This window comes from Oreochromis niloticus, linkage group LG8 (assembly GCF_001858045.2).
Source record: "Oreochromis niloticus isolate F11D_XX linkage group LG8, O_niloticus_UMD_NMBU, whole genome shotgun sequence".
NCBI classification, from domain to species: domain Eukaryota; kingdom Metazoa; phylum Chordata; class Actinopteri; order Cichliformes; family Cichlidae; genus Oreochromis; species Oreochromis niloticus.
In genome coordinates this window covers 18,895,623-18,909,553 of record NC_031973.2, presented here as the reverse complement: position 1 = coordinate 18,909,553, position 13,931 = coordinate 18,895,623, and the positions used below count along the sequence as shown (strand labels likewise).

The window sequence follows — 13,931 nt, the reverse complement described above, 5'->3', positions numbered from 1 at the left end:
GGAGTTCATTTGGAATCATACCGAGACCACCTCCTCCAATTGGGTCTTTTTGTAGTTGTTTTGGTCCACACCCGAGATGACTGTATTCACACCTGCACCAACAAACCGCGCCAAGGGGGGAAACACTCAAGAGTTCAATTTAAATGGACACAGCAGGTGTTAAAAAACCCTAAACCCAATTACATTTTTAGATTAAGCTCTTTAGTTACTGCCCTGACCCCGTTTCTGCTGTAGGTTTCTTCCTGTTAAAAGTGAGTTTTTCCTTCCCGCTGTTGCCAAGTGCTTGCTCATAGGGGTTTGTCTAGTAGTGGGGTTTTCTCTGTATTATTGTAGTGTCTTTACCCTAAAATATAAAGCACCTTGAGGCAACTATTGTTGTGTTTTGGTGCTATATAACCACAACTGAAACGAGTTGTGGACTAAAAGCCACAACAATCTAGTTTCTGTTAAACTAACCTCAATTGTAAATTCATTGTGTCATAAATAATTTTAACAGGGAAAAAACCTAAACCAGAAAGTCAGCAATGTAGTAGCACCAAAGTTTATTGACTACAGTGTGTAAAATGACCAATATGATCCTGACTGAGCAAAGTTTGGGTAAATCTCAGCAGGTGATCATATGCGTGATTTAGACTAAAATCTGACCAATATTTTAAAAGTAGCAGCTATTCTTGTGAATTCTGGATAGAGGGATAACTGACACCTTGTCATGGCATAAGCCAATCAGTCCATCGGCTAGATAAGTGAATAAAATAAAGAGTAACAAGAGGGAACGCAGTAAATACTGAGTCTGTTGGTTTGCAACAATGACTGACATCCCATTAGCAAAAATGAAAGCAACAATGGCAACTAACAATAGTCTGGTTTTCTTTGTGAAAAATTCTTAGGTCTTGTTAGTGACAAAGAGGAAGTTGCTTTAACTTTGAAGACCAGCAGATACCCCATTTTAAAAACAATAAAATGCATGTCAAAGCATTAAACACCAAAAACATTTATAAAGACAAACAGTGGGGCTAAAAGCAACTTGATCTGATGTAAGCCTGATGACAGGTTCCTGCCTTTAGCTGTTTAACAGTGGCCTAATGTGAATATGTGCAGTAAACTGCTCACTAATGTGCACTGCTTTAAAGGGCAGGGTGACCTGATGGAACAATCCTTTTTAACCGTGTTGTGTGGCGTTCTCAAGGAGGGAAAGAGCTCAAGAACATATAACATGTCATATGTGCAACTTCAGCATTTGATATGTGAAAGATAATCTCCAGCTTTGCTATGAAAAGTACAAAAATAAATGCTTACGTAGTTAGTGAGCTCTTGTTTTGAGGTGGACATTTATACTCAGCCCAAAGCTTAGTTATTTTGAGCTTTTGGTGTTGTTGTGGCACCATTTCCAACAGTTAGTGGACCGTCACATTACAGGCATGACTGACACTGGCCTGTGGTGTTGGGCAGATTATACTAGTATGTAGATGTGATTGCACTGTGGGTCTCTACAGTAGCACAACTAACAGGGAGACATTACTCAATAATCACATGACATATGGTTGGATGACAAAAACGGTGGGGCTGACATTGCTGAGCAAGAACATCAACATTGGGGGGTGGGGGAGATATTTTACACACAAGCACTCCAACCTGGGCTTCAGAACCGATAGTTTCAGAGGGATGTTTTTCCTGGAAAGCAGGTTGAAAATACAGGTTGAAGAGGAAGAAAAAGAAGGAAACAGAAGGTGAGGAGGAAATAGGAATTCAGATAAATAAAACAAAAAAGCAGCTGTTATATCTGCCAGTGGTGACGGTTAATCCTCAGTGGGTATTACCGGGTGACATCGGGGGCGATAGTGGGTCGCACGTTCTTCATGATCGCCTGAATCCAGTTACGACGGATTCCAGAGGTCATCGCTGACAGGGTGCACGCTCCTTCTTTACACTGAAAACAGAGGCAGAGCATTTAACTGACTCACTCGGAAGCCACACATTTCAAAGAATTATGCTCTAAAAGTACTTTTAATAAAGTTAACTGCTGTTAACCACTTTTTATTTCATTACTAATTTTTTCAATTTAACAGATGCTTATGTCCACTTCAAAAGTGTCAGAGAAATGCTTTTGACAGGAGTATATTCTCAGCCTCACTTCTGTTTTTCTTGACAGGATAATTACTTAAAACAAAACTAACACCTCATGCTGTCAAACTACAACATTGTCCTGGCTTTGAATGGCTGCAGAGCATCAAAGCGCCACACTGCTGAGAGGAAGTGAGTCAGTTAGCCATAGTTTATAACACCATCTGCACTGATAAAACAAGTAACAGAGGTGCTTTGTGCTGAATGTGCAACACATTCGACTTAATGTATAGTTAGAACTCTACAGTAATGACAGATGCCCCTTTTTGCCACTAATGCAAAAGCCGTTCTCTGGCTGTTGTTTTGTAATAGATGTAAGTTAATTGTGAGTTACTTTTATGAACTACGGAAACTGGTGGCTGGGGATTTTTGGGGGAGGGTGGGAGGCAAAGACAAACCTGCTACACTAAATGCAATGCGCATTTTTTCTGAAGCAACAAAGACAAAACTGCAGATGAACTGAAGGTAGGATACACATAGGAAATACAATCCACACAATGCAAACACATTTTAATTGATCAGAAAAATGTAACTAATTACTCATTATATTAAATCTTATACCAAACAAGACATCAATTTAGGTGCTACCTAGATCTAAACCTCTATAATTACACACTGTGATGAGACTTGTCTCCTTCACCTAACAACAGAAACAGAGGTTTTCTTTTAAACAGCAGCACTCTATAAGCACTAACCTTCTGACTCCATTTACAGAGACCTCTAGTGGAAGCTAAGGACCTCCTACAAAACAACCATTATGAATAAAACTCCTGATTATGTGAAGTAGTGAGATTTGAAATCAAAAACACTAATGACAATAGCTCCATCTACCTTAACCTGTGGTGCACACAACACTAGATCAATGATGTTTTCAGCCAAAGAATGCACAATCCTCTTGAGCAATCTATTTCCGACTTCTTCCAGAAAATTACTGTGGAAGCTACTTCAAGCAAATGCAAACAAAAGAAATGACCTTGTAGCTGCTGTTCAGATACAGCTTTAGAGTGGCGAGCTTAAAGCATGTAGCAGGAACGAAAGCCCCACTGGCACCACTTTACTGCAAGCAACTATACACCTCCACTAAGCATTTCATCAACAACAACAAGCGCTAAAAATGTTTAACGCCCAAAAGATTATATGAATAAAGCATTGCTCCATATAGAGCAGGGTCCACACTACTGCACACAGACTCGTATTTGTGTAGTTTTTCCTCTGTCAGTGCTAATGAGACATTATTCACAAGGACGGGGCTTTTAATTGTGCAGATGAAAGCCACATTGGTTCAGAAACACCGGCAGGGCTGGCAACGCCTGTGGCAGATTTAGACCGCTATGATGTCAACCTTTCACAGAGAGATGACAAGTCAAGTGACATCCTTCATGACAAACAAAGAATTGTTTCAGGAAGAGAAATGACAAAACCTGATACCCAAAAGTTGCACCACATGCTGTATAAAGCTGTTTATAGACTGGCAGGAGACACCGGATCTAAACTGTGTGGACAATAAGCTTCGTCTTTACTGATGATTAATGATGTGGGATAAACACTGACACGAAGATTCGACACTCACCAGGATTTGGAAACCGTAATTCCTTTGAACTGGAAACTCTTTGACATCGTAGCACGTAGAAAGGTCAATCTCGCCGTCCATTTCTGAAGCCTGAGAGGAGGAGGAAAACAAAAACATAAACCCGACGGTAAGTACAAATGTGTCATTTTTCATCAAGTTTAAAACTATTTTTTTTATTAAGTGAATAACAAGCCTTACCTCCTCAGCTATTGAATCCTTATAGTACCTCAAAGTCTGATCTGTCAGGACAAACCAGTGCTTCTTCCACTGAAAGGAAAAAAAAAAAGCCCATTAACTGGATATTCACCAGTTTTCTGTACAACTTATTTATTCAATGTTGCAGAGAAGCAGATAATACTGAAAGCAAATTACCACTCCATCTTCATATAGCTTTGTCATCCATCCTTTTTTAAAGTTCAGCAGATCGGGCTGCAATTAAGACAGATCATAGAAATGGATCATTGAGTAAAGAATGTCATTTAATCATTGAAAAGAAATTAAAAAATGAATAAACATGACGACACCTTTAACCCATTGACTATTTAACCCTGGTATCACATGGCAATAACAATATAATTATGTTTATTTACATTCATATCCACACCTCGGCTCAAAAAAGAATAAGTGGCTCCAGCTACAGAGACTGACTGGCGGGAGCCAGACTTTCCCGTGAAACACAAACTCAAGGCTGTTTATAGACTCTAAAGTAAGTCGTTCCTCCAAAACCTGGGCACCGCTAACTCAACAATACCTTGTTTTTGTTGAGCTTCATCAGGTGTGGTGTCACCGTCTGGCACAGAGTCATTATGATGGCTAACTGCCTTCAGTTCATATGTTGACAATCTCTCTCTTTCCCTCTGTCTCAGGGACACACACGCAACTGCGGCTGCTTCTGTGGACGCTATTTATAATCGCCAGTAGCAGTGGCGGCAGTGCTGTGTACGTGAGTGTGTGTTTGAGTGAGTGGAGGGGGGTGGGTTTGGGCAGCTGCAGCTTGGCTAGAAAGACAAGTCACACACCGAGTGGATCACCCCTGCTACCCTCCCTGCAGTGACCGCAGATCAGACGGGTAGGAGTCAGAGCTCAAGATGATACCACTGCAACCTTAAGTAACTTGAACGCTTTAATTTTGTAGCTGAAAACTGAAGAGATCGAGTCTAACAACTGCACGTGTGGCAATTTGTGCAACTTGTGTGCAAAAATATAAAGAAAGCAAAAAAACTCAAGCTTGATGCTCTGCTGAACAGAGACACCTTTAGGAGGAGGAAATCTCCTAAAAATATACATTTCTATATTTTTCTTTCACATATCACGCTTTACAGTTTGGCAGTACTCTCAACACTCACAGTCATCGAGGACTCAGTGACTCTGCGGTCCAATGATTTGGCCCTTCTTAAGTTGGCCAAAGTGGAGCTGGATACATCAGGAACTGAACGGTCCTTTGCTGAATCTAGTGACATCTCCTACAAATAAAAAATGTAAAAAAAAATTATTAAAGTTCATTTTAATTCTAAAGTATGTAAGGTTGCCCTGAGAGAATAAATGCATTGCAACTTAAGAAAACACCAACAAACAGAAAAAACGCAGCAAAAGCACACAGATCGATCCGTGATTCCCAAAGTGTGGGCTGGGGCTCCAGATGAGCCATGACAAAAGTGCTGATGAGCTGCTGTAATTACAGAAATTCAGTTTGAAATTACTCAGTTTGAAATTATAACAAATATGTATAGTTACATATTTATTTAGTTATATGCACACGTGACAAAGTTGGTAATAGGAGGTGGTTAGTTTGTGATGTTACTCATTACTCAGACCAAAATTTACTGTTCTTATTGTAGTTTGTGTCCCAGTGCCAGGTGGGTCATACATTAGCCTTTGCATATGACTGGGTAACATTAGCAATTTGGGTTATGTTTTTTAATACAATTTTTGATGAAATGCATCACTTTCTCTTATCTTTTGATTAGAGTCAAGATTAAGGATTGGGTCGGCTCCATTGTTAGCTTGTCACTTCCGCAGCTATTCTGTTATGCTATTGTGTTTTTTTTAGGTTTCTTTTGTGTGTTTGTGTGTGTGTGTGTGTGTGTGTGTGCACGTGCGTGTGTGTGTGTGTGTGTGTGTGTGCACGTGCGCGTGTGTGCACGTGCGCGTGTGTGTGTGTGTGTGTGTGCACGTGCGCGTGTGTGTGTGTGTGTGCGCACGTGCTTTTGTGGTCTTTTTTTTATCATTTCTGTTGTTTTGGGGTTTTTTGGGGCTTTTCCAGTGTTTTTCTACTTGCTGGTGTTTTCTAAAGCTGGAGTGTGTTTGACCTCTCAGGGCCACCGTAAGTATTGTATGACCTTTCTGGTTTGATTTACTCAGGATTAATCAGAGGAGAGCGTACATGTTTATTAGCCAAATAACGTCTCTCGCTGCGTCCCTGTCTCTGGATCAGCACGGAGTTAGCAGAAGGATCAGAGCCGTTTGTCTCCATGCGCTCAACATGCTGACCATCCTCAAACCGCTCAATGATTTGAGATCGCCTAGGAGACACAAAAATCACATTCAAAAATTCAAGTTTGAAAACAAAGAAAAAAAAAAAAAAAAAAAAAAAGGTGTTTTTTTTTGTTTTTTTTCACCATACAGAAAAAAATAACAGTATGGCACATCATGGTCGTGTCATTAAATGGTCAAAGACAGAATAAAAAAGACACCAAACATGAGCAAATCAAAGTCAAAATCCATGTTTTAAAGGAAAGAAGAGGTTTTGGTTTACAGTGAGCACAAATAAAACATCATTTTAGAAACACACAAAGTCTTCTCCACAGAAAATACAACATAAACATATGCAAAATAACAAATACTACCAAAGAGAACCACCCAGAGACATTTCTAGGAATAAAAATAAAAAAATAAAAAATGGTGTTATATAATGAGATCAAATTTAGGAGAGATGGAAAATGAATAGAATGGAGGATTAAACAAATTGCAAGAGAAGCAGCAACAGTCAGCATTACCTTAAGGCACTGCACTTGTTAATGTATATGTATTTGAAAAATAAGTAGTGATTGAAGTTGGAGAAAACAAAACCGTATCTATAACCCAACCTGTCAGTATGTTGTATGCATGGTATGTACAGGAAATTAAGTATTTATTATGCGTGTGTGTGCTCCGAGGCAGTGCAGGGATGAAATGATAGAAAGCAGGAGTCAGCGGTGACCAGCAGGGAACAGCATTGGGGCAGGGTGGAAGGGTTGGTTGAGCATTAGCTCTGAGAAGCTCTGATCAGAAGCCCCTGGAAAAGATTGAAACAACAAAACAAACTAGCAAGGTAGCCGAGAGCAAAAAAGGTAGAGAGCAGTACAAAACAAAACATCACATGCATTTAAATCCCTGTAATCATTAATGGCAAACCACTGATAAGCTAGGGTAGGCAGCAACAGCAACAGATGCTTGGAGGGAGCAGCCACAGGGTGGTGCTATAATACTGTGTTGGGTATCCTCAGCAATGGATGAACTTCACATAAACACTGAGCATGCTCTATTCTAGCTAACAATCAGTGGCTCATTAATGATTATCAATCATGTTGCCATCATTATTACAAGTTAATCTGCCTTATTTGTTATGGTGTTTGTTCAGCACTGATTGGGTCTATCACGAGGAAGAGCAGGAAACTTAAAACGGCTCTGAACTGTCATCCTCACCTGCGCTCCTCCCCAAACAGCCGAGCCACCTCCTCTCTCCCGGGGCTCCGTGTCCGCGCCCTCAGGTCTTGGCGCTTCTTTTCTGAGCGGAAAGCTTCTCGGTAGCTCAGTCTGCGAGCCCGGGGCACATCTGCCAGTGATGCGTACTCCCTGCCGGAACGGCCGACACGGCCGCCCCCGCCACCATTGTGCCCCTCCCAAGTGGATGTAGCCCCACTGGGATCAGAGTCCAGAGAGCTCTGAGAAGAGCTGATGGTGGAGTAGCTTGGGGAGACAAGTGAACCTGGAGAGGGGAGAGGGTCTTGGGAGGGTTGATGAGGGGAAGTCTGGGGTTCTGATTCAGAGTTGTACCTGGAACTGGGAGCTCCTAAAGAGGAGGAAGATGCTGAAGAGGAGAGGGGCAGATGCTGGGGTGGCTGTGAGTGATGTGCAGACTGTGGAGAAGGCTCCGACTTGGTCTTCTCCAGGGAGAAGTACCCACTCTCAACTCGTACCTTACGTCCACTGCTCACAGTGCCACCATCTGGGGGAGAAAAAAAGTCCAGCTCACTGCAGACTTTATGAAACCAAAAAAAAAAAAAAAGCATTCCTGTGATTTTACTGCTGGGAAAGTTGGGGTTTTTTTTCCCCAGCTGCACATGAAATTCATTTTGTTTATTGAAGAACGTGATTAAATGCACAAATTTTTGTACTCAATCTGTCATATTCAATTTAGATTATTTTTCTAATAAAAAAAATATACTGGCGTTATTTTTTTTCCCTACGAGTTTAGTAAATTGCTTGCAACATCCTTGTAAATACAGTTGCTGTGAGTTTCATAGAGTTTTTTTTTTTTTAAAGTTCTCACCATCTTGAGTAGTGATACTGGAGTCTGGCTGACTGTGGCCCAGCTGGCTGAGACAGGAGGCACTGCGGCTGCAGGGGATGGTGGCCCTGCTCCAGCGGGGCTCTTCCTGCCACAGAGTGGCGCGGGTCATCGGCACCCGCTCGGCGCTGGCGATACTGCTGGGCAGGCATGGGATGCTGCCCCCGCTGCTGCTGCTGGTCACTGTTACCTTAGCCGGGCCAGGCTCCTGGGTAATGGTTGGGGTTGGAAGGAGTGGGTGGGGAGAGGAAAGGATATATTGGCAGGTAAGGTCACAGAGAGACTACAGAAAAAAGGAATATGAGGAGGAAAGAGATTAAAGAACATTTACAATGTAAATGTAATGAGAAATCAAATATTGGAATATGTATGTTACTCAAATCCTGATTATTGTACTCCCACTCTCAGCTGGAGTGGGGTCCAATCATGTTCTGATCACATTAGTAAGCATTTGTAGAGATAAATCATTGTCCTCTTTAAGATGTTTTGCTTTGGTTTTTTTATATGAATCAAACATTTAGGCAATAAAATTTTTTTATTTCTAGTAAATTACTGGAAGAGTGAAGGTGGCACAGTAAAAGGGAGAAAGGGACTGACAACTAGACAGACACACGCGTACTTATAAGGAATAGCGAGAGCAAACTAAAACGCCCCAAAAGGACAGTGTGCAGAGGTGGATGATGTCGGAACAGATTTCCTTGGCTAAAAGTGCCCGAGAACGTCTTGATTTGATTAACAAATGCAAACAAAATCAAAGCTGTTCAAAGATCTGATTTCACCAAATCAGAAAAATCCCTTCAGTGATCAGAAGATGCACAAAATCACTGAGATAACAAGAAAGAGGAAGATTTTTAAAGAAAGCGACCCTGAAACAGCCCACTTTCATCCAGCCTATTCAAATCACCACAAACATGCTGATGCTGTGCAAAGAACTGCTCTTTAGGCATCGCAAAGGTAGGCTAAAAGCATGTCCGTTTCATTCACACTTCACCTGGAGTGATTGAAAATATGCTGAAATTAATTTAGAGGGACAGAGGGACGAGAGTTTTAAAATTTAGGGGGTTTTTTTGAAGGTGAAGCAGGATAAGAAGTTTGGCCAAGCTGAACTCACTGGGTGCCCATTCATGTCCTCAGTTGAAAAACACTGTCTTGGAGTTACTCCACCCTGCCAATCACAGAAAGCCCTTGATGTTAATGCTTGCTATTTAGTGCTCATTATGATCAATACATAACATTTTCATGGACCGCTCTTTTTATTGCGACTTCTATTTAAAGTCAAAAAACAAAAAAGAAACAAAAAAAAAAAGAAGAAAAAAACAAAACATGACTACGAGATGTCAAGGGCTTTACGGGAGAAGAACTAAAAATGCAGACTACTTTCAGTTACAGTGACACACACGCGTCACATGACATCAATTTTTTTTTTTGTACTCAATGTACTTAAAGGGCGCTACCCACAAGACAAATACGACTGTGCACAGGTATGTCTCCAGTAAAATATGCACAAGTGGGAGGGGAGCTTTCAGGTGGAAGTAGGGAGCTGACACAGTGAGGTGTGGAAAATTCAAGCCTCGACACAACGCTGGGTATTTATCCACTCGAATAACCTAAGAGATACTGATAGAACCTGCCAGCAAACAAGCAGCGAAAGCGTGACCATCCTCACATATTACCAAGCCTAATTATGCGGTGGCCTTGACCACTACAGCGGTATTTAAAAGTGAAGCCCACAGGCACACATCAGCTATGTTTGGACCCAATGAAATATGACTGCAGATGTTTGTGCTATCTTAAAGGGTTATCACGGCTATTTAAAACCATAAACATGTGCATTGTGCTTGTGAAGTGACCATGAAGCAAACTGCTCTTTGTTAACGGCAAACTGCCAAAAATAAAAATAAAAATGGACTAAATCAATGATGTAGAAGCTGATTAGTCCATCGAAATTACTGTACAAAACATCCCCTGTATTGTTATTGAATTAAAATCTAATTAAAACAACAAATATGACCTTGAGCAATAAGACCTTGGATTCAGACCAATTAAATTCTGACCAACATTGTAGGAGTAGAGAGTCCTGTGAATGGATGGTGAGAGCTCATCAGTCCTTTGGCTGGATGAACTAACCAGATCAGTCACTTAGTAGCTCATTGGATCCATCACAATTCACAGTTTATTGTAATGTGTGAAGTACAGAAAGAGAGTGGTAAGTCCGTTTTGCTGTACTGCAGTTCACAACAGTCACACGTAAAGACAAATGAATTTTGTTTCGCTAAAAAGTGACCAATAGTCAAGGAGGAGTGATTCCTGGAAACTGGAGGGATGGACAGATACATACCTCCCCACCACATTAGCTCAGTGGGTGGTCACATACCATTAAACACACCAGAACTATTATAAATAGCTGTAGGAGTGACTGGCTTTAAAATATTACATGAATTTACTTTTCTTGCCTTTTCTTCTTTATTTACCTTTGCATTAATCCCCCAATTTACTTTATTTAATTATATTTATTGGTTTTATTCATTTTCCCACATATATTTAATACAAATATAAAACACGAAGTTCTTCGTGATTCACAATAGAATACAACTGCTGATCAGGATATGGCATGATAACTGAGGGTCTGCTTTAGGCGACAGTAACGGTTCATTTTTAAAAATTGGAACTCTGGCATTCTCCATATTTCTTATTCTTCCTTGAATGTTTTATAGGCTGACATGCATTTCACCATTGAGTCACTAGAACTGCTGTAGCCCAATTATTTGGCACATTGGCACAATATAAATTTGATCACATTTGCCAGTGAAGTGTTTACAATGTAGCTTTAGAGCTGTAGGCCTGACTTCCATGCCTCCCTATAGTGTTTAAGTCTATAGGTACCATACTATTAAATAACCAATTAATTGTGGATTTTACCAACAAAATGAACAAGTAAAGAACAAAAATGAATAGCAATCCAAGAATAACCTTTCAGAGGAAATTATATGTGAACAGAAGAGAAGAGGAGCTTCAGGTTTGGTTACCTCCACGTACAGTTACTGTACGCAGCAAAGAAAAGAAACAAGAACTATGAAAACAGACGTAACTGATGGTGGTCACAGCGCGACACAGTCAAGGTCATGTCTGTGTCGCCGCTCTCTCTGTAAATGAGCCAGTCTGCATAAGCCAAGCAAGGTCACAGTCTGATTCGGGGCGCCGTCATTAGAGGAACCAGACAATGAAGTTCAGTTTGTACGTTTGTTTGTATGCACCACAAACTTGGCCTGGCCTCACACAGGAGGTAGGGGGGGGACAAACTGGTATGCCATGGTGGGTGGTCTGTGCAATTTTATTATATCATATTCTTATATTTCATCATCACTTTGGACCATTATTCTTTTATTTCTACCTGCCAGGGAATACAAAACTTGCTCTGACGCAAAAACTGCTTTTTGTTCCCATTGTGGTTCTGAAAGGTGTTGCAAGACGGGCTTGAAAGACACATTACTTACCTTGACCCTTTTTAGCCCATTAAATGTACTCTGCAAAGATCGTTTAATAGGCAGGACTGCAGGAGTTCAAAACCCAAAGTGCACCTTTTCCGGCTCACAGACTTAAACATGCATCTTGTTAAGAGTTCAGGAGCTCAGTGTGAAATGACAAAACTTTTATTGGGTCACCACAAATATTTAAGGATTTAAATCCTCGATAAGTCCTGAATGAGAATGCTTTGATAAGCACCAAATGCTTAATCGCCACACGGACTGAAAAAGCCTGACAGGTGTGACTGCAGCTGCTGGACATGACAATGAAACTGAGCGCACCAGCAAATTCATGTGCAAGAGGATCAAAGTTGCTGCTGAATGTTGTTACAGCACACATGCAGTTGTCAACATTTCCCTTCACTGTTTGTTCAGGAATATTTTGATAGCTGACTAATGTTTGCTGCCTGCCAACCTTGTGATACTGTTCCATATCTATGCAATTATGCACTGCTGGAAGCATAAAGCATGTATTACTTGTGGAAAACAGTACCACATGCGATTTACAACACCCAAGAAACAATATGTAACACGATGTGTGCTTCACTGATAGCTGGAGTTAAATTAGACAAGTATGAGGCGTGTTGTCTATTGTCGAAACTGACATATCATGTGACACAGGAATGTAAATATAGGCGGTTTAAACTGTTGAGGATGTCACTGGCAGAAAAACTACATCTGTCTCCCTCTCAAAGGGGGGAAAAAAGCTGTTGTAGTTGGAGAGGAATGAGAGGCATCCGTTCTGCATATTTCCATGGCAGAGGTCATCCTTAAATATATGTTCTCTTTGTTGTTGACAAGGAATGAAGAAATTGCCACATGTGGATAATTTATAATGTTCACAATATCTAAAACATAAGGGTCAAGCTGCAGCTCTATGTCGACACAGACAAACCTTCGGACTACAGCCTGTGATCCAGTCATCATTTAATCCTATTACTGTACATATTTGGGTAAAACTGTGTCATAATCATTGCGTTACAGTCAAAAACCACCTCTGAGTTTTAATTAATCAGCTCATATGTGAGTTCATATTTCCCCCCAGACATCTAAGAGAAAGCCCATTCATGAATGTGGGGTTGACTGGGGCTGTGGACAGCCACATGAACTCAAGCATATAAATCCTGTTGTCAGAGCTGTCATAAGCACAGAAACATAAAGATGCTTCATTATGAGTTATTAAACATATTTCTCCCTCATACAAAACACGTTGAAAGAGTATAACATAAACGTTCTTTGACATTTATATACGCAAGTACCAAGCTTTTGATTTTTTTTAAATAATGCAGCAAGAAACCACCGATATTAAACTGAAAAAAAAGAAAAGAAAACAATCCACTTCATGACATATAATATAACAATTTAAATTTGCCTGTTGTTCACTGGGCAAAGAAAGAATAAGTTCATTACCTGGTGAGTGGGTGGATCAACCTTGCGTTTTTTCTTCTGGTTCTGTTTGTTTGTCCTGGGGTACACAGTCAGAGCCTCCTGCCACCTGCAAATAATGAAACAGTGTAAGTGTTCTTCTACTCTTAAATTCTGACTGCATAAACTCTGTAAATGAATCCATTAAGCATGCAAAGGGACAAAGTTTTCTGCAGCAAAGAATAAACTACGAAGCATGCCCGGGCATATAGTTACAAAGTGATACGTTAATAACACATTTGCAACACTAAACTAAAGGCTAAGGCAGCAAAGTCAGCTCTGTTTCATTTCTTAAAAGGTGGCCTATTCCAGCTCCATGTTTGTAGTCTTGGACTCTAGTAAAGTAGCTTTTACAAATTCACAGTTCAAAATACATCTCATTAGATTCTAATATGCATCATACTGAGCATTTGTACAGCCTCTTATTTCATCCTCTGCCTGAAACAAGCTGCTTCCCTTTAAGGCCTGCCTCTCTTTGGAACTACTTTGTTCAGTTTGGCTGCCTCTCACAAACAGAAGGTTTACACAGCAGGTGAGTGGGGCGTCTGAGCTCATAGCCTGAGCTGTGTCCGAGATGACCACATTAGCAAGATCTACTCTCTGACAGTAAATACAGGTAAAAGTAGAAAGAAACCCTGGCTGTGTCAAAGCATTTAGGAGTATCTGAAGTCTGAGCTTTTGGGATGACACGTACATATGCTTACTTCATTTTGGGATTCTGTGTCCATGTTTAATCTGAGCA

The 13,931-nt window shown here is 40.6% G+C and overlaps 1 protein-coding gene across 10 annotated transcripts in view; it reads right to left on the bottom strand.

Moving 5' to 3' along the window:
* LOC100697039 (myosin phosphatase Rho interacting protein) overlaps positions 1 to 13,931 on the bottom strand; it is a 52,853-nt gene that overhangs the window by 13,982 nt on the left and 24,940 nt on the right. For 4 of the 10 annotated variants that reach the window (XR_003221304.1, XR_003221305.1, XM_005448260.4 and 1 more), the window contains exons 5-15: positions 13,175 to 13,259; positions 9,352 to 9,405; positions 8,223 to 8,448; positions 7,376 to 7,898; positions 6,075 to 6,213; positions 5,038 to 5,154; positions 4,064 to 4,120; positions 3,890 to 3,958; positions 3,692 to 3,781; positions 1,818 to 1,927; positions 1,633 to 1,671 (exon numbers count right to left, since the gene is read on the bottom strand). Coding sequence is in view for 7 of the 10 variants with exons in the window: in XM_005448260.4 (XP_005448317.2) it covers positions 1,633 to 1,671; positions 1,818 to 1,927; positions 3,692 to 3,781; positions 3,890 to 3,958; positions 4,064 to 4,120; positions 5,038 to 5,154; positions 6,075 to 6,213; positions 7,376 to 7,898; positions 8,223 to 8,448; positions 9,352 to 9,405; positions 13,175 to 13,259 (1,509 nt within the window). In the remaining 3 variants the exon portion in view is untranslated. The remainder of the gene's footprint in view (positions 1 to 1,632; positions 1,672 to 1,817; positions 1,928 to 3,691; positions 3,782 to 3,889; positions 3,959 to 4,063; positions 4,121 to 5,037; positions 5,155 to 6,074; positions 6,214 to 7,375; positions 7,899 to 8,222; positions 8,449 to 9,351; positions 9,406 to 13,174; positions 13,260 to 13,931) is intronic. The other 6 variants (XR_003221306.1, XM_025909637.1, XM_025909634.1 and 3 more) reach the window with 5 other exon arrangements.